Genomic DNA, 25,198 nt, shown 5'->3' with positions numbered 1-25,198 from the left:
GTGCCCATTGTCTTTGGCGAAGGCTTTAATTTGGTGTTGAGCGTAGCCGGCATGGGGGCCTCGCAGAGTACCTTCCATGTCATCTGGATCCTTTGCTTTGCGGGGAAGTCGGTCAGGGTTGAAAGGTTCGAAGGCGATGATTGTGCCTTGGGCACCGTTTACGAGACCGCTTTGGGGTCTGAGGTTGGATTGGAGGACTACGCGCATGCCTTCTTTTAGTTCAGTATAGGCGTCGTAGCGGTGGTCTTTCTGTGAAATGGTTAGTTGTGTTCTGGACGGGAAGAAGAGTGTCATACTAATTGATATAGGGTTCTAGGATCACCGAGTCCTGGTTTAGTGTATTTTTCTAGTGATTGATCGTCTCGGTGATGTTGCTTCCAGTTGAAATGATCCAAGCAGTGATACTTGCGGGGTGCGGATGGAAGTCGAGCAACGTTCTCGCTATTGATACGATCCACGTCTCGGCGCAATGAGAAAATCTTGATTGCGTTTTCCGTCTCCGACGTGTGATTTAGGAGTATCTTGGCGTGGTTGGGGACAATGATGCCATCTGTCACACGTCAGTATCTATACGAGAATGCAGGACCATATGCAGAGAAAAAGAGCTATAAAACACAAAACGTGGTGGAAAAACGTTACAATCTTACCTCTGCGAATCTTCTGGAGAATAGAAATAAACTTTCTATCGTTTTGTCTATGAATCTCGGTCAAGTTTACATGCTCAAAATTGCAATCCTAATATTGTTAAAGCAGTTCAACAAAGCTTACAGTAGGAGACACCATCATACCTGCCATGCTTGACTTCGAAAAGCCCACTTATCCGTATCTGGCCACATATCGTAACGGCAATTCTTGTTCTCGCAATGGTGTATTAGTTCGCCCCGGGTTTCTTTATGTATAAGATTCCAGCCACATCCCATACAATGAATGAACGGTTTCACTGGGGCAAGCTGGCAAAACTACACACTGTATTAGTAGTTTTTCAACAGATAATAGCAAGAAACCTACGTCTCCAGTAACAACCACCTGCTTACCGCCAAACGGATGGCCGCCCCCCATCGCACCCATAGCTGCCTTCATAATTTCGTTCAATCGCTCGAATAGCAGATTCTCAACCATGCTGATTTCATCAATAACAAGAACGTCAGTCGAGTCGAATCGTTTCCAGACATCTTTTCCATGAGCAGCTTCCTTCAACTTGTCCAGAGGCTTTTTCATACTGTCAGGTGTCCACCCAGCAAAGGCCCATGTAGTCTGTCCGCCAACATTCAAGGCTGCGAGATTCGTTGGTGCTACAATCTGAACCCTCAGTCCCTTTGCCTTGAGCTCTCTGACAAAGGCCTTGAGGATAGTAGACTTGCCGCACCCTGCGGACCCGGTGTAAAATACATTTTTCCTATCTTGAACAATAAGATCGACCACTCGTCTCTGTTCAGCGCTTAATTGGGGTTCGGGTTCCGGTACATAAGTATCTACTGGAGCGAATTGTGCCTGCGAACTTTGCACGAGTTGTTGTTCTGAAACACTTGGCTGGAAGAACACCGGTACGCCATCCTTCCCAGGTCGAAGATCGGCTACGAAGGTTTCTGTGGGCATCGCATAGCTGTACCTGAGTGTATCAACGCCGGGAGGCGATGACGACAGTGTTTGCTGCGCCATACACCTATTCTGTGCTGATACAGGTCTACATGACGTGTTAGACACTTCCCTCAGGTGCTGCATCGCGCTTCCGATGTAGCCATGGTTCGCTAGACTACTATTGTTCGCCAGTATGAACTCCCATGCGTCTAATTGCGTGGTAAACTTCTTTTGGCGTCCACCAGAATATCCCGAAACTTGCTCATTAGCTGAAAATGAAGACGCATAAACGCCGGGAACTCTCCCTTGAGCTACTGCATAATAGAAGGGCCAATTAAGAGTAGGATCTGGTTTACAGGTGCGATACCAAGTGGTTCCACAATCCTTGCGGGGTCCAGATGGAGGCAAACGAGGCTCTTTCGTTTTTGGCAAGGTCTTTGCTCCTGGTTCTGGGCTGGATTCAATCTCAAATGGGTTGTTTTGAGTTCCGTGTTGCTTTGCTTTGTGCGACGAGGCATTACCCGGTTTTTGCTTTAGTTGCGTGAAGTCATCTGATGCTTTCTTTTGTTTGGATCGCTTCCCATATTCAGGTTGGTTTTTCTCTTCGAACTTCCTCTTTCTCGAACCTTGCTGTAATGCAATTTCTGGGGGTCTACTTTTAGTATCTGCTTTCGCTGGGGGCAGCCAGTGATTGTCATGTGCGATGTGTTCATCCCCAGAAATATTGAACTGCAAAGGGGTGTTCTGCGTGTTGGATGAAGATTGCGTGTACCCTGGGTACTGTGCATATCGCATATGCCATGAATCCCGCAAATACTGCTGATATTGCGGGTCCTGTGAGTACTGCTGATATTGTGGGTCCTGAGCATAATATAGCTGGTATCTTGGATCTTGCGAATACTGTAGCGACCTGTAGGCCGAGTCGCCATCAAGAGGAGCAATTGTATCTCCGCTTCCGACATTACCTTCCATCTCATCTGACTCTGGATGTAGCACAGTTGGAAAGAAGAACACAGAAAAGGTTACAAATATAAGAGCCGAATGGTTTTTTAAGTAACTGCAAGCGCTGTAACTGTTCGAACGGAGAAAATGACGGTGGTTAAAGTAGTGATACCAAGCCAAGTTGTGGGTTGATGCCCCTCTTAGCGACAAGCGAAGGATTGATTTAACCCAAGATAAGAAAGAATTGCTGCAGATGCCAAGAATATCTCTACTTGGATGTGGCTGCGTAGCAGCAGTGTGGTAGTGAAGAACGTGGTGGTTAAGGGGACGGGCGGATAGACCTATCGATTTGTTGCGCGTCCTCATCACGCTAGCAGATAAGTAAGACGGGCTAGCGCGAATCCCTGGCACAATGTGCACGATGTGCACATGAAACAAAAAACAAAAAACGGTACGGGAACTAGGTTTCGTTTTAATAGCTAATGCTCTTTGGTACGCAGATTCAGTCAAACCGTTCTTCTGCAATACGTCCGGGATCCATATGTAAATGCTTGCATTGGTTTCCCATGTCACAGTCTGATCACTCTTCAGTGCTGACCGCAGCTTCAAATGCAACCTGACTGCTGCCTTTTCCCTTACTTTGCTTTTTGCTTTTATTCCCGGTCGTTTCTCGGCCATGTCGTACCCATCCTGGCTTCTCTGTAATAGGTTGCAAAAAGCCATCGATATGCACACAGCTAGCCACCTTCTCCTCGTTTTCGACGTCATCAACATCGGGATCGTATCCATGGACGCGATAACAGTGTTCGGCAACGCGATTCGGTGACTCAAAGTCATGCTCGTGAGCATAGCAATCTGTGTGTGGACAGCGTAAAGTGTTAAACCGGAAGAGCGGACGCTCGGAAGATGGCGGCTTTGTGCTTGATAAGAGGCTTGTAGCTGCTGGGGTAGATGGGGTATACCATATCGGCTTAGGAGCAGACCGCGACGCCAGAGACTCATCGTATGGTATAAATGACATACTTTCGCCGAAAAGAGCAGCACAGCGTTGGGCTGTGCGTGCCAAAGCCGCTTTGTCCCATCCTCTGACGGCTGCGAGTCCAAGCACCTCACTCCAGTCCATTAAGCCTCTCCCCATCTCTTCATCTTCGATTATGGAACCAGCATCACTCACACTACCCGAGAGTCTGCGGCGTTTTCGTTCTCCAAGGGCTTGACTGGACGCCTCCCAGTCAGAAGCACCGCCGGAGGTGGCATCACTATCCATTGCATTCGTATCTTTGTCTTGTGTACTCTGCTCTACAACGTGATTGGCTCGTACCAAGCTAGCACGCGAAGACGATCGTGTTCTGGGTCTTCTGTGGCTCGAAGTCGTCCTTGACCGAGCTCTGGATAGCGGCCTCGACTCACGCCCACTTGACTCTGCTCCAGATGTGAATTCGCTCATTGAAGAGCCGGCTGAATCTTCATCGCGAATCTGGTTGAGCTGCATTCGACAGATAGTTAGTGCCAGGTCGTCTAGCTTGTTCATAATAGACTGGATCGACGGCTGCAAGAGCTGTTGTGCTTTCGCATCATCGGCCAAAACAACTGGCTTTGTGAATGTGCCGAGCTGTTTCTTCCTGCCACGCTTCTTCCCATATTGCTGCGTCTGTTCCGTATTGAACTCATGTCCTGCAGTCTCTCCATACGCACTACTATAAGCGCTCGTTTCAGCATCAGCGCAGGATGCTGAGGATGGTCGTGAGAATCGAGCAGATTCTGATGGAGACCGGCTTCGTGAAGTCTCGGGGCCATTGTCTGAATCAGATCCGGATGAGGACGCGTCCCGCATATTCCACTGGTCTTTCGCTATCCGGAGGAAAACGGCCAAGAGCTCTTCCCTGAGTTCTTCTCCCGCATCCTGTTTGCCGGTACTTTCGATAGCCCACTCATCTGCTTGCCCCCGTACTAACCCTCTGTCTAACTTCTCGCTGTAATCGGGAAGCTCTGTCGGAGGCACTGGCCATGCTGTCCAGTCTGGAGGTGGTACTATGGCCTCCTGTACGAGGCCCGCTGCGTCCGTATACTTCAAGTCTTTCTCAGGCATCAGCCATTCGTCCCTGCTCTGCCACATTTCGAGCCGTGCCAAGTCTTGCGCAGGTCGTTGCAACCGCCGCTTGAGCATATGTGCGTTGTACAGATGCGCAGAGAGGTCGGAGTTTTGCATTTGTTCGAGCGACTCTGCAATTCGACGGTCAGCCTCTGTATGCTCCTCCCATGTTTGCGGCGTTCCATGGAACCGGTTTGGCCGCGTGGGTTCCTCATCCTCCTCATCCTCGTCAGACTGGTCAAAATCATCTTCGCTTGAATCTGCATCGGCGACTGTATCATATTCTATGTTTATTTGTACTGGAGTATTGACCGGTTGTGCTTCTTGCGCAACGTGCACATCTGCAATCCCAACAACCGGCGGTGATGAGGGAGCGAACGAGGATTCTGACGTGTCAGACTCATAGGAAGAGAGCCGTGGCTTGGCACTATCACCACCGAACAAGGACATGTCAGTGTCAACAAATATCAAAGCCAGGTGCTGGCTATGTTAGTGTCAATATCTGTGTTCGGCGGTTCATTGCTTGTGGGGTGTCTAAGTCGCAGTCAGTCTTTTTTGGCAGGGTTCTCGAAATTCACACGAAGTCACGTGGGCGCCCCGCATGACCCCGACAACTTATACACGAACACATTATCCTGAGATGATCGCATCATATTTCTTTGCTCTCTTACAATCATGACTCAAATTGTACCACTTCTCACTGTTAGTACTATGTGACTTTACTAATCGAATCATAGACCTGCAAACTTTCTCTACTCATGCATCTTTATGTAGAAGGCCACAAATGGCCTCCACAACGTAAATGTTGCACTAGACACTCATTCAAGCCACCCAAACTGCAGAACGCGCATTTGATATTCTGTTGTGCTGAATGGCTCGACCATGCCCAGTGAACCATGGTTTATTTGTGCATAACAGCCGAGGGCCATACATACTTATAGGCATGCTGATCTGCACATATCTTGTAACTTCAACACTACACAAAATGCCGAAGCGTTCCATCTTCCACATCTCAGGCTATTCCTCAGGGCCAAAAGACTCCGAGAAGCGTGTTCGGATGGACTGTGACCGCCCTCTTTCAACACCCGTCCGCTTCCTTATACTTTCCGACACACATGGCGCCGACTTACCGTCGAATCTTCCTCCATGCGACGTGCTCCTCCATTGTGGTGATTTGACCGAAGACGGAACTCCAGAAAGCATCTTCGCCGCTCTTCGAAAGCTGAGCAAGGTGAAAGCCAAATTAAGACTCGTCATCGCTGGCAACCATGATATATCCCTAGACAGAAGGTACTGGGTATCACAAGGTGGAGAAGAATCTGATTCAGAAAGAGCACAGGCGCTATTTAACCCGGATTGCGGAGCTAGCCAACACAGTATCACCTTTCTCTCTGAGGGTACTCATACTTTCAATCTACCCTGCGGCGCCGTCTTCAAAATCTATGCCTCACCATACACCCCTGGATGGGGTACATCGGCATTTCAATACCCGACTGGCAGTGACTGTTTCAACCCCCCAAATATTACTCCGCTGTGGGCGAAAAACGTTGGCACTGAGACCTCGATTATCCCAGAGAATGTCGACATCGTCATGACTCATGGGCCACCAAAGTATATTCTAGACGAGGCAGCCGGAGACAGTGCAGGATGTGAGCATCTAAGAAACGCCATAGTACGAGTGAAACCCAAATTACATTGTTTCGGGCACATCCATCTTCCGCTGGAAGGCTGGATCTATCAAGCGTACAGGTTGGCATACAAAGACCCGGCGGAACTGAACAGCGGCGACCCCGAGCCAATAGCCAACATCGTTAAAGATTGGGTGGGGTCAAATAAAGCTCGTAAGAAAGGATTCAAATGCTTATCTCCAGGCGCTGCAGAAGATTTCCGTGCGAGCAAGCAGCAGACGTTGTGCGTCAATGCTGCAATGGAGGGTGAGAAGGGAGAGCTCGAACACCCACCGTGGCTCGTTACCTTAGATTTGCCGGTAACAGGGTAGACAGAAAGTCTATACGAAAAACCCTATCAACGAGAAATTCATAACACATCAGTTTGGCTTGGAACAGATGCTTACGATGCTACGACGTACGCACGATGTTCTTACAGCCCGTGGAAGCCGGCCCACAAGGAATGCCACATGGTAACTTACGTTTTGCGGAAGAACGGCGAGGACGACAGCTGGGAGTCTCTTGTGCCGTACGTTAAGAAGTGTAAGTCTTTTGCGAACAACACAAGAACGAGGAATGAGGAAACAAATGCTCCGCTAGAGCTCATCTCAAACCGACACCTCAATCGCCACCTCACTTCTCTACCGCATCCTCTCTACCTCCCACACAATAACTTCACTCTCAGTCGCATTACCGCTAGCAAGGCGATCACACCGCTCCAGTAATTTCTACTGCATCCAGCTCAACACGTCAGACATGCTGCGGGCGCCTAAATTTTGAAATGAGGACATAAGGCAGTTTAGGAGGGCCGATGGGGCCGCCCTGGTGGGTGAAGGGTGTGTTGAAGGGGATTAATAAGGGGAGGATATCTGAGCAACCGGTTCCAGCAACTAGCTGAAGGAAGATTACCAACACCAAGGTTTTACTTCTCTTGCGTTGCGAGGATGCTTGTAGAATTGGACTAGAAGTTTGGATAGCAGTAATAATCAGTAACTACCGTAGCATATCTGGGCAGGATGATAAGAGAAGCGAAGAAGTGAATAAGACAGCGTCAATATAGACGAAGATTCAGATATCGAGATTGCAATAGACAGATTCATCTCAAATAGCATTAAACCTCTTTCTCTCTAAATACCCATTATTACCATTACCCAGCACCCTCTCTCATTCCACCCAATCACTCTAAACATGCCTCCTCCTCGCCCACTCACTCAAATACTCCCTACCCTCCACTCTCCACGTATCGCTCTCCACATAACTCCCATTCTGCCCCCTCCCCCTCGCCTGAATGACCAAATCAAGCCCATCCTCACTGTCACCATAGTGCGGCCAATTCGGCAACCCCTCGCCATTCGGATCGCCATTTGCAACAAACCTGATCCACTGCGCGCTCACCTCGTCGCTAAGCGCCTTGTACTCTGGCCAAGGACCATAGAAGCGTGGGTTGTTAAAAACGAACGCAACTTCAGTAAAGTGCGCAACGCCCATGAATGCTTCTGCGTTGCCACCCTCGTCGGAGGTGGGGCTGTTCTGCCACGGGAGAGTGTTGAAGCGATAAATGTATGTTGGAGCGTACTTGGCGTATTCACGGGCGTCTGCTAGGCGAGGCGCATGATAAAAGACATCGCCTAGTATCGCGGCTATGCGCTTGTACTGGAGGCCTTTCTCTGCGAACGTCTCGACGCCAGTGTTGAGGGGAATGCCTTTTGTTGGATCGTTAGGGTAGAGTTCTAGGAGGCGCTTGACGACTTTGTCCGGGAAGTCGAAGCCGGTGCTGTTAAGGAGATAGGCGTAGATATCTTCGTCTGTGTTGATGACGCCATCGAAGGGTGCGTTGTCAGTTCCCTCGTCCGAGTTGGTACCGTACAAGTGAGGGATATGGGCAAAGCGGCCTGAGGCGAGTAGCTCAGTTGGGTAGGCAGGCATAACGTCGCCATCTACAACTGGGTACCAGCTTGGGCTATAATTTGGAGCTGCAAGCACAGGAAAGATTGCATCGTATGACAGTGTGCGTAGACAAGCCAGTGTGTCGGCTTCTTCCGAGCAGTTTGCCTTTTTGACAATGTCATTGTAAATGGGCTGATACCATTCTGTACCGTTGTACCAGGCTGTTGCTGCAGAGCCGGATTCCTGGATACTGCGGTGGAAGAGACCATCCGTTTGACCACCATATGACATAACCAACTGTCCAACTGCAAAGCTTCCAGCCGACTCGCCCCAGATAGTAACGGCATCTTTGTTGCCTCCAAAAGCCCCAATGTTCTCCGATATCCATGCAAGAGCTTTGCGCATGTCTCGCAATGCAAGGTTTGTTTGACCAGCGCCCTGGACCTCTTGTGAGTAAAGCAGGCCCCACGCACCCTTGCGGTAGTTGATGCTAGCTCCAATAATTGGCTGTCCGATCTCTACACTCCTTTGAACAATATACGACAGATTGTAGTTTGGCAAATCCGTGGAGCCGATTTGATAACTTCCACCGTGGATCCACACCGCAATTGGCAGCTTAGACTGCTCCTGTAGGGAGAGACCTGCTGGGCGTACAATGTTGATGCTCAGGCAATTTTCGCTCATGATAAGGCTACTGTTCATCGAATCCGGGCATGTATCGCCATAGGCCGTAGCGGGGTGTGTACCGTTCCATGTAGCGTTCAAAGACTGTGGCACGCGGAAACGATTCTGACCTCCAGTATCCTGCGCGTACGGAATGCCTAGAAAGGCATCTTGGTTGAAGGAGGGAAGGTGTAAGCCTTCATATGTACCGTTCAGTACTGTGACAGTAGGACCAATGGCCCATGCTGTCGTTGCCAAAAGAAAAGTTGCAAGCGCCCGCATTGTCCCAGCTCTTGTAATGAACACCACGACGTTGACTCACAAACACCAGTGATGTTTGTTGGAAACAGTACGGTGCGAAGTGGGTGCAAAGAGGAACCGTTCTCCAGCTTCTCCATAGCAGCAAGCCGAACGCTAGCGGGGATAAGGCGCCCTAAGTCGTGAGTAAGGACCCTTGTATTGTGGTATGACGTTTGTCCCATTTTGTGATAAGAGTCCATTTCGAGAGCGATCAGCGGAGCTGTACCTCGGTAGTCAGGGATGATACGGAAGGTGAACATTGACCTTGCAGGGCGGCACTCCATCCAAAAGTCCGCTCGACGGTGTCGGGTACGTGCGACAGTGACTTGATTGGTGCCAACATTCCAAGCGACAGACCCCACCCAATATGTGATGCTTCCTACAAATAAGTACTCCGGTTATTACACGGCCCTACCATGGGACGCCTGAAAGACACGTGCATGCCAACCTGAAAACTTCTCCGGTCTTGCTTTAGAAAATCTTCGATAGAAGGCTATGTCTCTTCTTTGCTGGTTGATCTACCAGTTGTGCTGTCGCGAGTTGTGGTAGAGGATGTAACATATCTCCTGGTAACTCAACCGGCATTGCCGAGACGCCATAATGCGGTTCCTTACTTGGGAGTGAGATGTTCTGAACTGTGCTTTGCTGGATATGCTGATTGTGCTGGTACAACGAAGCATTGTGGACTGAAGGGGATTGGTGAGTAGCCATCGGCGATGAAGGAGTGCTAAAGGTGCCATTCAACTGTGATTGAAGATGAGTCTGCGGCTGAGGTCTTTGCATATGTCCATATGCATATTGCGGTATCTGTGGTTGAGGTAAAGGTGCAGTGTTGGCATGGTGCTGGTGCACGCGCTGAGCCCTCCAGAGGCTGAAAACCTCGTTCATGAGAATCGACCATTCCGGAGGTCCTCCCAGGAAGTTGTACTTGACAGATCCGTCCTGGAATGCGACGAAATAGTGGTCTTGGTGATACGGTGAGATGGCGACGTACTAGTTTATGTTAGGGCTACCTCCATACAATCAGTAGAGCATGAATAAGTACTTACGACGATAGCTCCCGGTGCAGCATCTATTATGATCTTATTCAGTGTGCTGTAATGGCCATGGAAATCCCATGCTATGCGCCGATCAGGATACATGACGAACCATGCATTCTTCACTCCGAGACTGACACAGATGGGTATATCATGTGATTTTCGGAGTTTGTCCTCGAGATCTGAAGGTATGCCAGCCCATATTGACCCTCTTCCCTGGGCGCAAGCAAAGTAGCTGAAGTTCTGGCCAAAGGTGATGAAGCACGAGCGGGCGGCATTCGGGAACGATTTCGACCATCGCGCAAGGTCAGGATAGTTGACGTCAAAGTAGGTTTGAGAAAAAACTATGTTTGATTAGCGCAATATCAAAGAGGTGTGTATTGTCTAAAGTAATACAGGCCGCTACTGCGGGGCTGGGGCCTAATCACTCACATTGCTTGTCTTCTCCGTCCAATGTCTTGCACCCTACATACCACACTGGCTCTTGGGTGTTGAAGTGAGGTGCGAGGGCAAGGCAATAAGGGCTAGCAATCCTCCAAGCAGGGCTCATGGAGCTGTTGAATAACTGACGAAGAGTGGGCGGTATTTCATGACTGTGCGCTGTCAATCACCTAGCCTCATCCAGTTGCACTGCAAGAAGCTCACAATTTCCATGTTTGAGGACAGTCAAAAAAGATGCTATTTCGCGGACCAAAGACGAAGGAAATGTTTGACATTTTTTTCAGGCTGTGTACAATATTGGATATGGTGGAAGAGAGCGAGTACAAAAGTTGCGGTTGCCAGCGCGTCGCGAGGCGCCCAAGAAAGTGGCGCCTTGGGGCCTTGCGGACGTGGAGAGTCGGTCACCAACGGTACGGCTGAGAGCTGTCACCGGTCACAAGGGCTATACGAGAGATCCGCTTGAATCGTTTTCTCCGATGAATTATTGAAAAGACTTGAGGATCGGGAGATTTCCAAGCAATAGCAGAGATTTTGAGAGAAACACGACTAGGGAATTGAGAAGGAGCAATTTCAAGTTGTGAGCGTTTTTGGTCACCAGAGAACATAGGAGTAACGGTCCAAAACGTCATTACTGACTCACGAGGTTTTGTACCGCTGGCTCCTTTTCTTTCGCAATTGGTATCTCCTCTTCATATATCTCCCTCACGCATGCACCTGGAAAGGCCCTACGCAGCGTTTCGCCTATGTAGCGAATGCCCCAGTCTTCAGCTTGCCTATGCCCGACACAAGCTACCGACATGCCCAGTGCTTTCGCAGCTTCCAACCCACTAACCCGGGGTTGCCCAGTCAGATACAGCAGATGCCTGCCGTCTTCATCCGGTGCTATCCATCCATGCTCTTGTGCCATCTGAAACACACGATGCACTTCACCCTCGTTGAAGGCATTCATGATGGCGACGAAGCGTATTTCGTCCGATAAGCCTACATGCGCCAGTTCGGAAACGCCAAACTGTTCTTGAATCTGAGTCAGGAGCTCCTGCAGAGGCACGGTGATCTGACCAATGACTCCGATCCTCCTCTCTGGATCTCCTTTATAGCCTTGGACGCAGAGGCAGTTCGCTGTGTCTATGCCCAACCTTTGTGCTAGCGCGGTGTTCCATCCTACCGTCAGTACCTCATCGAAGGAAGTGTGACTTGAGAGAACAAGAGTGCCTTTGCGCACGCTGCGTCGATCGAGGTTGAAGGGCCGGTGTAGAAAGCAGAGGGTGCGCGGTGGTCGTGGATAGATCTGCGCCGTAGAGCCCGTAGTGTTGTTGTCCGATGGGTAGCCGATCAAAGAGTAGACCCCTGGAGTTGGTGTGACGCTCAGTACAATCTGCTCAACTATCGCAGTCTCTGCATCGTAGCGAGGGTTTCGGGGGACATGGTAGAGTCGCTGGACGTCGTTCTCCTTGAGCGGCAGAAGCGTTTCGACGAAGCGCGTCACAGCCGCATGCGTAATCTTCTTCGGCCTTGACATTAAAGAATGAGAGTTCAGTCTATTCGTCAGTGGGGATCAAACAAGTTCTTTCGCAAGCTTCGTGACTTTTGGCTTCAAGTACGTCATGATCGCATCTGAACCGTGAAGCATTGAAAGCCTAGGCTTGCAATTCAGCCGCTGCTTTGCAAATCGCTAAGCATGCGCCTGATCATCAAGCGCGTACGCCTTCATTACATAGTGAGTTGTGTGTGGAATTGAGAAGCAGCCCAAAAGGTTCTGGTGTCTGTCGAGAGGATTGATTGGCATCGCCACGCCCAGCATCGTGCCGTGCCCAGACAGAACGGGCTTAGTGTGAGGGTTGCTTTCTCCTCCAAATCATTGTCGCTTCGTAGTACATACGGTTTTGAGAATGTGGTATTCTTGGAAACTACATTTTGAAATAAATTTCCCTACGATTTAAGCCTGGGCATTCTGATCATCCATGAATGTAGTCATCACTTTGACTAAGTGCACTTGCATTGCTTCCCGCGGCTTCTCTATCTTTCGATCTAAACTCCGGCCATCATCCAGTCATACCTCATTCATATCGTCACGTCGCTTTTTGTACCTCGAATCGCACAGAATACCAAACATGGGTGCCACGATTGCTTCTGCTCCTGCCATTGTAGGTGCGCTGCAATGCCAGAAAAATTCTTATCTCCAAACACTCGAGACTCAAGTAGTGTCGTGTGAGGAGTTCGTGCGCACAAAAACGCCGCAGCAAAACGGCAAGTCCAAAACCAAAAAGTCGACGGATCCAACCAAAGCCCTCGAAAATGGAGATGCGACAACAAGCAAGACATGGCTGATTGAGCTCGCGGACTCGGTCCTTTTCCCTGAAGGTGGCGGCCAGCATACTGACCACGGCGTCCTTGTGCCTTTAGAAGGTGAAAGCAAAGAGGAAATACCAATACGAAGTATTCAGCGCCATGGCCTCCGCTGCATACACTTTTCTCCTACCCCTCTCACACCTGGTACATCTGTACGCCAGACCGTCGACTTTAACCGACGTTGGGACCTTATGCAACAGCACACTGGCCAGCACCTCCTCTCCGCTATCATGGATGGCATGGATTTGCCCACCCTAGGATGGAGCATGGGTCAGCCCGGGGAGATGAACTATGTCGAGTTGCCACGCAAACCAACCGATGAAGAAATGCAGACGATACAAAAGAACTGCAATGCAAGGATTAGAGAAAGTATGCCGATTACAGTAGAGACACCTGAGGGAAAAGGAAGTGACAGTCTCCCTGAAGACTACGATCGAGAAAAGGGCGTGGTGCGGTTCATTAAGATTGGAGATATGGACTACAACGCCTGCTGCGGAACCCATCTCCAAAACTCATCGCACATCAACCTGATACTTCTGCACCACACACAATCAGTGCGAGGTACAAATTGTCGGTTATTCTTCACAGCCGGCGACCGTGCGATCAAACTAGCCACAGAATCCATTATGGGCCTTCGCTCCATTGCCGTCTCGCTATCCTCAGGTTCGGCACCAGCCGATGTGGCAGCTGGTGTGCAAAGAATCGCCGACCAGGTCTCTGAAGCACGAAAAAAGGAGAAGAAACTACTTGCTGAGATCGCTTCATTTCAAGGCGAACGCATCAAGAATCATCTTCAGGACCATGAAGCCGCATTCGTGCACCGCGCAAGTGAAGGACTGGATTTCATCAACCTCGTCCTCTTCGAGATCAAAGATGCAGTCAAGGATCGGGATACCGTCGTAGTCTTGTCTACAGGCGAGGCCAAGAGCTCAGGGTCGCTCGTCATTTTCGGCAAGCCGGAGTTGGTGGAGAAAATGGCGGCAAAGGTCAAGAAGGTCGTGAGCACAGTCAAGGGCGGAGGCAAGGGCGAAAAGTGGCAGGGCAAGGTCACGGAGTGGCAAAAGAGTGAGGTTGAGGCGCTGGAAAAGATGGTGAATGAGCAATAGATTCTATAAAGGAGAATAGAGGGTATATGAAGCGGGTTGTACAAGGGAATAGAGTGTGGATAGGAAATACAAAGTAGATATCGGGCAACATATGTGATGTGACTCTCCTCTAGCACATCACACCCTGCATCCAAGAAGTAAATACATAGAAAAAAGAGAAGAAGAATATAGTCAGAGAAACGAAAAACAAAGAGCGACGCGTACGAGATATTATGTGTGCATAAACAGATGCACACGATATCTCGAAGCATCTAACAATAACTCTCAAGCCTAAACACTGTAGACCTTGACCGAGTTGATGAGCCAGTACGACTATGTAAAGTTAGCATAACAATTCCCTTTTCAAATACTTCACAACGCAACTCACCTCCGAAAAGTTCTGCGGCTGACTCGCAACATACGCCACACAACTTGGATTAACCTGCGCACAAGTCGTGGACCCCCAAACCCCTCCCGCCCAATCGCCACAAAACGTAACATCGAACACGATATTCAAGTCGCGAAACTTGGCATCGAAGTCGCATCCATTGTTTCCGAAATTCGCAATCGGGGTGCCCCAAGCCGAGGGGTCTGGGTTCCCGGACTTGATGTTGGCAGGGATGTTGCGAGTTGCAAAGTACCAGACTTTGACGCCGGAGCTGGTCCAGAGGGTGGCGTAGACGCCGCCGCCGTTGGCGTTGAAGGGCGTGCCGAACGAGACGGGGTTGTCGGCTTGGATGCCGCAGCCGTTGAAGCCACCGTCGGCGCCGCAGTCGCCTGCGAGACGACGTCCGGTTTCTCCGCCGGGGCCGATGGAGGGATTGCAACCGGGGGATGTATGCAGGGTTACTTGGTTGGAGCTCGAGAGGTGGACGCCTTCGTAGATATCGATTTCGCCTTGGTTAGGCCAGTTGGGACCGACCATCCAGCTGGACGGAAGGGAGTGTTAGCGAGGTGTGGGATGGGATGAGGGATGTGGAAAAGGAGACATACAAGGCGGGCCAAGAGCCACATGCACTACCAGGAACATGGGCAAAGTCTGCAATGACGAGAGCGCGGTTGTACGCTGTCTTGCTTTGTATTCTGACACTCCTTCTTCCCGGGCCGTTGGGGTTGAGAGTGGAGGTGGAGTCTACGCCCATGTATACCTGATTGTTCTGCGTCTTAAATAGTCCATATTGTTGCGCCTGTTGCAAAGTGACATAGTCGACGAAGCCGTCTGCATCATCAGGTCAGAAATCAAAACTCACAGACGCTAGAGTGAAGTGATACATACGCGTGGGATCAGCGATATCTTCAAAGTTGAACTTGCTCGCCCAGTTACTAGCGTCATACGTATCAATCAGGTTGTATGCCGCCGCAGCACTGAAGTCCGAAGAAGACACAATCGTCGAGTTTCCATGTGTCCAGGAACCAGGGCCAGCAGGGAGTGCGGTAACACCGCGCCAAAGCAACGGTGCCGAAACGAAGAGGGACTTGAGAGACATGAGTGGCAGATATTCGTATCCAAGTAACTAAAAGTGCAGGAAATGCAACCAAACAGATGATAGCAAGAAACCTCAATCCTGAAAAAACGGTCACATCTATCCAACTTATACATTTCACAACCCTCCTTATCACACACCCAAACCCTCCCTATGCGCGCCCCACTCCCACCACAACCTCCTCGCAGACCCATCCAGGTCTGCTGCACTGCTCCACCCGCCCATCCCCAATGGACATGTACGTTGAAAGCAGAAAAGACAAAAAGACCCATAGCGTGACCAGCGTGACCAGCACTCCTTCACCATCTCCCTCCGCCGATTGGCCGAAGGACCTCAAATTAGGAAATCAAAGCCTTGCACCGTTACAGCATCCTTCTACGTAAGGGAAGAAAAAACGGGGCTAAGAAGGTCAAAGACACAGAGACAGAGAGAAAAGCGCAGGGCCTGTAAACGGTCGCGCGGAAATAAGTCCTAGTTGGAGCAAGTCTCGCGGATTCAAAGGGCACGCAGGGTCGCTGGCCCCTTCAACGTGGGCATGCCGCATGATGAGAAATGAGCGATGAGCCAAGGGGGCGTGAGAGCCCTCGTGGTTTGATGTTAGTAGTAAAGTAAGTAAGTAGTCGGGGCGGTTAGTTTGGTTGGTTGGTTTTGGTTGGCCGGTTCAGTAGGGGGGTGACGTTAGCATGTGTGTTTTGGCGATTTTTTAGTAAGGGTAGGGTGAAAGAAAAAAAAGGCATTTTGGTCTTCTTTCGTTTGTGAGTGGTGGAGGCATGTCGCCTTGTTCATCTAAAAAGCCGAGTCTTGGGCTCCGCGGATCGTGGCGACATCCGGCGAACTGTGGGCTAGGGGAGATGAAACAGCGTATGTAGTCTATTAAGAACATGGGGGTGAGTGCGCTCGAGTCATGCGTAGGGCAGAATGGTTGATGGAGGGGGAAGGTTTAAAGGCGGCCTTCCGTTTTGGGACTGATGGTTTTGGTCGGTTTGGTATTCATCTCCGTGTTATCATGTTGACTTGTGACAATTCATATGTCTGCACCTTCCCTGTATAAAGGGCCTGTTCCTTGGGACCTTTTTATGCCCAAGGAACTAAATGGATTTTTTTTTTTCGCTATGCAAGAGTCGCAAGTCAAAGGAAGACAGCAGCCGACTGTTCACGCCCGTTGTATCGCGCTAACCCCGCAATTTTTCTATCCCCATGGTCTGCGCATCTGATGCTCGCTGGTCACACTACCACCGGTCTCTCGACGCCCCACAGAAGTACTGCAGCGAAAGCGTAATAACCCCAGATTTTCGCTGCATGCGCAGCTCTCGCGTGGTTTGGAGTTGCATTGCTCGGGCTGATGAGAATGCGACCAAGGGCGCCTGGACGACTTGGGCTCCTGTCACATAACGCTCACCGCTACAGAGAAGCTTGAGATGTGGCATCATCGGGATTATATTGTTAGTCAAGCGGAGACTAGTGATCAAGCCAGTGAGACTAGTTTTAAAGAAGATGGGGATGGCTGTGGTACTGATGCGGAGGAGGAAGGCAGTGGACTTCATCGCGCGCCAACAGCGGTACCATACTAGAGCGCTAAGGGGGGCAACTATACCGATATTCCGTCGTCTTGCCTGTATATAAAGTACGTGGATAGCCCATGTTGGTTTATTTAATCGTGGGTGCAGGTAAAGACTCCTTGGTTCAGAGTTTCGCCTCCTGGTGTATTGTACAACCTGAGGTGTCTAGCGTAAGATAGTGCGTCTTAATAGAACAGAGAAAGTCGAAATCTTACGGTGAGAAATACTAGACGTAATACGCTATCATTTCTGTGATCTCCTAAAGTGCTGTGAACCCAGGAATGACCTGACATCTGTGGTTTTCAGTTAGTCATTCGAAATGTACTTTTGTCCCGCGTACTTAGTAGTCTACTTGAAGCAAAAACAAGGATGCGGGATATCCAAAACCCTTTTCCGATTCAACTCTAACATCCTTGTCAATAAAAACTGCACGTAAGAAGCTATGTTTATGTAGTGACCACAAGTTCGTCAACCAACAAACATCGCATTCAAATGGCGAGACTGCAACGGCGAACAAACTTTATAACTCAAAACTACGTATAGTTATGGGGTTTCTTTTTCTATATTCTGAAATATGAATCATAGTTGCCAGGAAACGACATGACTGGATTTGCCATCGCATAGTCATCTATCAAACATTCAAGGTTGTGTTTTGTACTCGAACCTCTTTGTACCACGAATATGCAAACGTTTTTCTCGAGTCCGTTGTCGAGTACAGTCATCAGTAATATGTTACAAGCTACTCTCAAGGTTTCCGGAGTTTTCTTTCATAGTTCTTGGTCAACTTCTAGCAATTGAAATACCGTTTCCTTTCGAAAGCCAGTACATGCATGAATCCAAGTTCACCGCATAACAAAATAATCATCATAAAATGAACAACTGTATATCTCTAAGTCAGCTAAAAAAAATGTACTCAAGCTTAGCTACACATCGATCCAATACAAAACCCCCATCTGCATAGCCATGTCTATCTTCTCAACCAGTCTCCCCTTTCAATTCCCTTCTGCGCTATCAACACAACACAATGTCCAACTCTCACCAATCTACTCCACCAACCTCTCACTTCTTCACAACACCACGAGAATTTTCTGTCCCACCCCAACACCTGTACCACCACAGCGCCCCCAGAATCTTCACAACGTCCCTATTCACACTCACTCGCTCGACTCACACCATCTGTACCCGTTTGCACAATGCCTCTTTCCAAAAGGCATATCAAAGGTTCGCAGAAACAACGAAAAAAAGTCTCTCCATTACAACAACTCAAAGCAAGTCAACAAAGCAAGTTACCTCAATCAGCAAAAGTCAAGCAAAAAGAGTCACTAAGAAAAATCACCAACAAAGCTTTCCCCTTGAACAACTGAAGAAAAGAAAATGTCTCTTCAACCAGGTATGAAGCACTTCATCGCAACCTTCACCACCATCCCCGTCCTCTGGCTCTGGTGGCTCTCCACCCTACCCAACACGCCCTCCCTCACCGTGACCACACTCTGGAACTACAACCCGGCGGACCCCGGCACATTCCTCGCAACCTGCCTGGTCCTCACCATGGCACTCTGGACCCTGCACCTCATTCTCACAATGAAAGCCCGACTAGAGCCCGTCTCCCCCTCCATCATCTTCGGTCTCTCATTTCACACCGTCCCTGCTCTCTGCCTCCTCACCGCCGTCTTGAAAGCCAAGGTCGCACAGGATAAGCAGATGGTGTGGTTCAGTGCGTTGATGGCACTGCGGTACTGGCGTACGCTCGTTGCTATCGTCTTCTGGACCCAGTACAAACCCTGTGTGCACCGCGCTTCTCACGGCAAACCAAAGTACACGGCTGAGGACTGTACGGTTGTGGTAGCTACGGTGGGTCCCGGCCAGAATCTCGAGCTGTTCACGCGCATGGTTGAGGGAATCCTTGCTAACAAGCCGAAACGCATTGTGTTTTCTACGCCAGAAGCGGGTATTGCGGATATTGTGCGGCCGATTGTGTTGGGGATCCAGAAGGCGTTTGAAGAGCGTAGGGGAGTTGGCGAGATGAAAGAGATGGGTGGGTACTGTAGTGCTACTAGGATTGTTGTCACGGGTGAGGCTAACAAGAAGGATAAGCGGACGCAGACAGCAGAGGGGATCAAGATGGTTGGCACGAAGATTATGGTCATGGCGGATGATAGTGCAGTGTGGTCCCCAAAGTTCCTCGAGGCTGCGCTCCCGGCTTTTCAGGATGACAAGGTAGGGTTTGTGGGCACGCGCAAGTGGGTTGAGCGGTTGCCGCTGCTCGAGTATGATTGCGAGCTCAGCTGGTATCAGAATACGGTTGCGCGGTATCGTTCTGGCTTCTGGAATACCATTGGGGCGCTGTATCTTGTGCGTCACAACTTTGAGATTCGCGCTTCAAATGCTGCGGATGGAGGCGTCTTTTGCGTCTCTGGTCGTACCAGCTTGATCTTGTCTCGGATCGTCAAGGATGAAGAGTTTGTGGAGAAGTTCCTCAATGAGTATATCTGGTCGTTTCCTAGCCTTGGTGTTGAGGGCGTTGGTCCGCTCAAGGCTGACGACGACAACTTCATTACGCGCTGGGTCATCAATCACGGTATGGACGTCAAGATTCAGTATACCGAAGATGCGACCATGGCCACTCAGCTAGGACGTATGGACAAGTTCAAGTTTGTGGACCAGTGCATGCGCTGGAGCCGTACGACTATCCGACAGAATCCTATCGCCTTATTCGTCGATCTGACTGTATGGTGGAAGTGGCCCATTTCTGTCTGGATGGTGTACTTTCCGTGGATGTACAATGCCGCTCTCTTCTGGGATACTCTGGCAGTCTGGACTTTTACCACTACCACATTCTTTCGCGACTCTTCAGCCCAGTACTACTGGTTGGGTCTTCTGATCTCTTTCATCTGGATGTCGAAGCTAACCAAGACGATCCCATGGTTCATGCATACACAGAACCGTTCAGACTTTTTCTGGTACTTCTTCCCCATCCCAGCTTACCCTCTGTTTGCGTACGCTCACTCCCTTATCAAGATCTACACTGTCGCGACCTTCTGGATCAACGACTGGGCTGGCCGCACGCAAGATGAGAAGCAGCCAGAGTTGGATGGCATTAAGGCCAAGTAGGTTATCGGGCTAGACCAAGGTAAGATGACTGTGTTGTCTTTCGACCTGGATTACGCTCTGTAGGAATTGGTCCAGAACAGGCTTGCAAGTGGCTAGCCACCTCTTTCTACTTTGCTACTTTTCACGGCAGGTGACTGGAGGCGGATTTTGCGGCCGAGTCATGGGCGACTGATTTCACCGGGGCGACAGACATCTAGAACCTCGATTTGAACATGTTGTTTTCCCGGGCATGGGAGGGGGGACTGTATGATATTTCCTTTGGCGTTAGTTGTATTTTCGATACCCATGGGCAGTATCCGGAGAAAGGCTTGGCCAGAGTAGATCGGTCGGTCTAGATTTTCATAGATGGTGTTTGTTTCTTTTGAAATGCCGAAACAGAGTTTTTACTCACCATCCCCGTTTACTGCATGATGTGTTAATGCTGTAGCTATGTCTAGATGCGTGATAATTTTGCATAGTTAATTTTGGGATAGGTAATCAACGATAAGTCTGAAGTCAAGTGTTGAGCATTGTTAGGGATCGAAATGTAAACTAGTGATGTCAACTTATTTGAGAAATGGCGATGAATTGACAAAAGTGGCAAAATGACTTTTGATACATACATCCTGAGACAGCCCAGAAAAAGGCCGTGGTCAGTACATGAGTGAGCATATTGGTGTAGATTGAGCCTACAGCGGGGTGTGTTCCATGTGTGCAGGGTATCGTATTCGTGTTCGCGTTCGCGCTAATTTGTTATTTGGGTCATAGTGCAGGTAGTGCGTCGATGGGCTGGTGAATATGCACTCTGGATGCACTTTGGATGTGCTTTGAACGCGAAGATATTAAAATCACTTGCAGCATCTCGAAGTGGCCACAGGGTGGGTAATGTCGTCCAAATAGAGTACTGTCTAAGAGGATATGGCTTTGGGGTACTAGGGCCACCTGCCCCATCCGTACTTTCTCCGCATGAGCTGAGGGCAATTTGGACCCGACAAGATGGATACGTCTGAGTCCATCTGCGACTACATAGCACTCTGAAATTTTCCGTCTCACTTTGCGTCTACGATGAGGGGTTTTCGCGAGAAAAAAGGAGCAGGGGAGAGAGACGCCTTCGCATCGGGCCACTTCCCCTCATTGCCTTCTCACGACATTACAGCATGGCATGGCTGCCTGACACAGTGCGTGACCATCGGATTCACCCACGCAGTTGGCCCCCAAGCCAGACGGGGAGGACCACGTCGGCGCCACTCTTGAAATAGTGCCATGTTGGGCAAAACCTTACAGGATAGGCGCCAGATTAACACGTCCACGCTGCATGGTCGCCAACCAAGGATTGCGATATTGCGGGAATGCTCCTAAACACCCCGGCCCTGGAGGAAAAAGCAAGTCTTATCACCAGCTTCCGGTATGGCGCAGACGGGAGTGGATGTCGAGTTGCCGCCCGATACATGGGGGAGAGACTGGGGTAAGCGAAGATTGGGGGCCAGAATCCAAAAGACACGATACGGGCGAAGGCATTTGCCGGGCCCGGCGCAAGCCCTTGTACACCTCCCTGTCATCCAAGGCCGTAGGAGTGTTTTAGACAGGGCAAAAGCAGAGCCGTCAGTTGAAGCCAATATGACGGATGGAGGCCACGGATGCGATGGAGAGGCCAAGTGCAGACAAAGACATGTTTGCTTTGTGCTCGCTTGCCAGTTGGTCCTGACATGGCAGGGACTGGTCGGCCCCGGGCCCGGGCCCGGCTCGTCGTCCATGGTGTCGCAAGTCCGCGGCCATGGGTGACGGTACCTTGTGGGCTAGCCTCTGGAGATGAGACAGCGCTTCCTTGCAACGCACGCCAGCGCGCAAACATGGTTTCGGTACCACGATAATGGGCAAGCTTTAGCGATGGCAGTCGAGGTAAAGTCCAAGTGTGTATGTTGATATGTACGGTAGATGTGTACAGACGTATACACATACGTGTAGATGTGCCAGCGCCTTTGACGGCCCTTGCAGCTACGGGCGGTGCTTGCATACTTGGGCTTGCCAGCGTTAGGGTGAGTGAGGGCACTGCTTCGGGAAGTTTCAGAAGAGGCATGTTTGCGAATCCGAACCCTGATTGCGAAGCCGGCATCGATCGCGGTTGGATGCTTCCTAGAGGTGTGTGTGTGTACAAGTGCATGGGCGCGTCATCTTCCTTGCCATTTGTAGGTCCGGGCCAACTCAATGTGTGTAGTAGAGTGTGCAAGCAGAGTGAGTGTGTGTGTATGTGCTCTCACCTCCTCTGGGCATTGGTGCGCATGCGGGGCGAAGGGGGAGGGGGTGGCCACATGATGAGGCTCTGTGGAGGACATGGATAGCGAGATGAATGGTTAGTGATGCAGGCAAATGGGCGTGGAAGTGGGCGGCCAAAGTCGTACGTTTGTTGTGCATGCTTGTCCACTCTTGGCCCTTGATATGTCTCGCAGCCATGGTGTCGCTCCGCTTGCGCTCACGGGGCGCGGGAAGGATCAGCGACCCATTTGGCCGGGTCTTGCTCTCCCTCTTCTGGGTCGGTGGCTTGGCTGCGGGGTCACTTGCTTTTAGGCGAGCCCGAAACCGACCACCAAACTTTGGCCCATCGGCCCATCCATACTCACGGTGAGCCCACGCAACGGCCGTCGATAACTAACCTGGCGTCTCTGTGAACCCACAACGGCCATTCGCCAGCCACTAGCCTGGCTCCGAGTCTCATCGCCCCTCTCCTCCATGGCATACGGTACTGCTGCGGTCATGCCAAAAATGGCTCCCCAAGCTCGCCCAAGGGCACGAGGCAGTGAGGGAAAGAGGGGGGTACAGCGCCATCGCAATCGAACCAGCCAGCAATCGAGCCCAAGGTCGTGGACCGGTTGTCGCTCCCCCCTCGGATCGTTCGTGTCGCATGAGCCCAGATGCTGGTTGCTGCTTGACGCTCGGTGCCAAACTGCTGGTATTCTCCTAGCAGGCATCGCTTGCTGATCACCCGTCCAGGTGGCTTTGAACGGCCCATGTGTCTAAAGGTACACACCACCACACCCACCTCCACCACCACCGACTGTTCAAAAACGGGCGGCCACAGAGTGATCTTAGCACTCTTCCCCCGTTGTAGGCGACGCCCTTGCCAAATCCGACCCAATCAACCGCTAACCAGCGCGAAGCCAGTACCGCCCGCCCTTGAGAACGATAATGAGAACGAAATCAGACCATTGGAGTCACTTTAGTGCCGATTACACACATACGGCTCTTGCTACTGCTCTGCCCAGCCTCTATGGGCGCACTGAATCTTGGGGCCCATCCAAGCATGACTTGAGGAGCTTAAATCCCCTTTTTCGGAGGGGGGGGGGTCAAGATGAGCGCCATTGCCACCATCGCCTGTCTCGACACTGCTGGCAGCGGCAAAAGCCGCTTCGCCTAAACACATGCCCAACAGGCCTGCACACACACATTGGAGCCGCTATGACCGCCTGCGCCCTTTGATCTTCGATTGTATCGACTTGTGTAGAGTACATTCAAACTTTGTCAACTTGCAACACGTCACGGGCCGCACGGCTGCCTGCACACTGGCGCATGCGATTATCATCACTCAATCTATATTTTCAAGATGCCATGTTCGACACAGACGCAAATGACTTGACTTCTGCATGCTGGCGGTACGTAGCGCTACTGCTGTCGGCCCTTTCCTCCGCAAGTGCAGCTTCACAGCAAGCAGGGCCAATGCCAGTCACGGAGCGATCTGGACTACGGCCACAGTCTGGGGCGGAGCGTCCCATGTCCTGTTGTGTCATTCACGCACACACACACAAACATGCTCAGGGAGCACCGACCCCTGATCCCTGAGGGGCCTAGAGCATGCACCCATCTCACCGGGTGCTGCAGTAAAAGACTGGCAACCAGAGTGCCTGTGGCGGTGCACAATCACAGCACTGAGACAGGCTGTCTTTCTCCTGCAGTAGTTTCATTGCGCCCTTGGCCTCTCTGACTGCACGATCACGATACTGGCGTTGGCGCGGTCGGATTACAGTATCGATTGCGTACAGGAAATCAAACGACCCCACGGACATTGCATCCTGCGGGCCGCAGGACCAAAATAGTTCGTCGTCTTGCATATCACAAGTCACAGACAGATGGTATTGGAGGTGGACCAACCATCAGGCAGCATGCACAAACCCAAAACTGTCCTGGTACACGGCCTTCATTACCGCATCGACTGTGACGGTGATTTTGTAGACTATTTTAGTCTGGATTGGGGAAGTGGTGCGATTCGATCGTCGGGCTCATCATCGCGGCGCGAAGGTTGCGATAAGCGTGCCCTTTGCGCGCCACCTGGAGTACCTTTCGTGGAGCAGCAAACAGCACCAGCACCAGCAACAACAAAGTTACGTATCGAGTTGCGACGCTGACGCTTTTAGACAGGTGGGCCCATAGTTGAGAAGTAAGCAATCAAGTAAAAAGTAGGAGTAGCGAGGTCGAGCGCGTGTGGAGCAGGGGTGCAAGATTAGATTGTCCATCTGCATCGGGTACGGTAACACAGTCAATAATCATGCGCATTTGTACGTGGTATGCTCCAGGAGGGTATACTCAGCAGGCGTGCTGGTTCCAGAAGAGCCTGCGGTTCGTGGATTGAACAACCTTATCCACCGCGTCGGGCCATGGGCGCTCAGGGACCCAGCGAAGCAGGTTGGGTTGCTACGCTGACTGTCGAGATTACTTATGCGTGGACATGGTACGGAACATGAGGTCCGTGTGTGACAGGCAGGATGGCCTCGGTACCCTGAGATGGCAAGAATTAAGGCGTGGGAGGGCACAGAGCGAAGGGCGACCTGGCAGGACGCACTGAGGGAGATTGGTACGGCGACCATACACCCCACATGCAGGCCGTCTGATACTCTAACCGGGACAAGGCGGGGTGTAATTACCTGCCATGTTCGCATCCAAATCATGTGCAGGTGGCCGTCACATGGGATAGGATCCAGTAGACGGCGACCTCTCCTGCATATAACCCCCTCTTGTCTAACAAACGACAGATA

General features: G+C 50.7%; 10 protein-coding genes across 10 annotated transcripts; 4 read left to right on the top strand and 6 right to left on the bottom strand.

Moving 5' to 3' along the window:
- Positions 1-3,100: 3,100 nt before the first annotated feature.
- Positions 3,101-5,062, bottom strand: COCCADRAFT_575 (uncharacterized protein; the record flags this gene model as incomplete). Its single annotated transcript, XM_007708644.1, has 1 exon — positions 3,101-5,062. One exon carries the CDS (start codon positions 5,060-5,062, stop codon positions 3,101-3,103), a length of 1,962 nt encoding a protein of 653 aa, XP_007706834.1.
- Positions 5,063-5,597: 535 nt separating this feature from the next.
- Positions 5,598-6,611, top strand: COCCADRAFT_82163 (uncharacterized protein; the record flags this gene model as incomplete). The annotated part of the gene is made up of 1 exon (XM_007708771.1): positions 5,598-6,611. The coding sequence occupies one exon, from the start codon at positions 5,598-5,600 to the stop codon at positions 6,609-6,611; it is 1,014 nt and encodes a 337-aa protein (XP_007706961.1).
- Positions 6,612-6,749: 138 nt separating this feature from the next.
- COCCADRAFT_81930 (uncharacterized protein) lies at positions 6,750-7,004 on the top strand (the record flags this gene model as incomplete). The annotated part of the gene is made up of 1 exon (XM_007708770.1): positions 6,750-7,004. One exon carries the CDS (start codon positions 6,750-6,752, stop codon positions 7,002-7,004), a length of 255 nt encoding a protein of 84 aa, XP_007706960.1.
- Positions 7,005-7,461: 457 nt separating this feature from the next.
- Positions 7,462-9,111, bottom strand: COCCADRAFT_82022 (uncharacterized protein; the record flags this gene model as incomplete). The annotated part of the gene is made up of 1 exon (XM_007708769.1): positions 7,462-9,111. One exon carries the CDS (start codon positions 9,109-9,111, stop codon positions 7,462-7,464), a length of 1,650 nt encoding a protein of 549 aa, XP_007706959.1.
- A 489-nt stretch (positions 9,112-9,600) lies between these two features.
- On the bottom strand, positions 9,601-10,716 carry COCCADRAFT_82212 (uncharacterized protein; the record flags this gene model as incomplete). The annotated part of the gene is made up of 3 exons (XM_007708768.1): positions 9,601-10,122; positions 10,179-10,510; positions 10,599-10,716. The coding sequence occupies 3 exons, from the start codon at positions 10,714-10,716 to the stop codon at positions 9,601-9,603; spliced, it is 972 nt and encodes a 323-aa protein (XP_007706958.1).
- Positions 10,717-11,235: 519 nt separating this feature from the next.
- Positions 11,236-12,126, bottom strand: COCCADRAFT_32211 (uncharacterized protein; the record flags this gene model as incomplete). The annotated part of the gene is made up of 1 exon (XM_007708697.1): positions 11,236-12,126. One exon carries the CDS (start codon positions 12,124-12,126, stop codon positions 11,236-11,238), a length of 891 nt encoding a protein of 296 aa, XP_007706887.1.
- Positions 12,127-12,718: 592 nt separating this feature from the next.
- On the top strand, positions 12,719-14,062 carry COCCADRAFT_81980 (uncharacterized protein; the record flags this gene model as incomplete). Its single annotated transcript, XM_007708767.1, has 1 exon — positions 12,719-14,062. The coding sequence occupies one exon, from the start codon at positions 12,719-12,721 to the stop codon at positions 14,060-14,062; it is 1,344 nt and encodes a 447-aa protein (XP_007706957.1).
- A 270-nt stretch (positions 14,063-14,332) lies between these two features.
- On the bottom strand, positions 14,333-15,528 carry COCCADRAFT_82075 (glycoside hydrolase family 16 protein; the record flags this gene model as incomplete). Its single annotated transcript, XM_007708766.1, has 4 exons — positions 14,333-14,374; positions 14,430-14,970; positions 15,035-15,260; positions 15,318-15,528. The coding sequence occupies 4 exons, from the start codon at positions 15,526-15,528 to the stop codon at positions 14,333-14,335; spliced, it is 1,020 nt and encodes a 339-aa protein (XP_007706956.1).
- Positions 15,529-18,476: 2,948 nt separating this feature from the next.
- On the top strand, positions 18,477-20,195 carry COCCADRAFT_82258 (glycosyltransferase family 2 protein; the record flags this gene model as incomplete). Its single annotated transcript, XM_007708765.1, has 1 exon — positions 18,477-20,195. One exon carries the CDS (start codon positions 18,477-18,479, stop codon positions 20,193-20,195), a length of 1,719 nt encoding a protein of 572 aa, XP_007706955.1.
- Positions 20,196-24,709: 4,514 nt separating this feature from the next.
- Positions 24,710-25,030, bottom strand: COCCADRAFT_82150 (uncharacterized protein; the record flags this gene model as incomplete). The annotated part of the gene is made up of 1 exon (XM_007708764.1): positions 24,710-25,030. One exon carries the CDS (start codon positions 25,028-25,030, stop codon positions 24,710-24,712), a length of 321 nt encoding a protein of 106 aa, XP_007706954.1.
- Positions 25,031-25,198: the final 168 nt, after the last annotated feature.

The sequence above is a fragment of the Bipolaris zeicola genome, assembly GCF_000523435.1.
Source record: "Bipolaris zeicola 26-R-13 unplaced genomic scaffold scaffold_3, whole genome shotgun sequence".
NCBI lineage: Eukaryota > Fungi > Ascomycota > Dothideomycetes > Pleosporales > Pleosporaceae > Bipolaris > Bipolaris zeicola.
The sequence above is the reverse complement of the archived record's forward strand: the minus strand, read 5'-3'. Positions and strand labels throughout refer to the sequence as shown.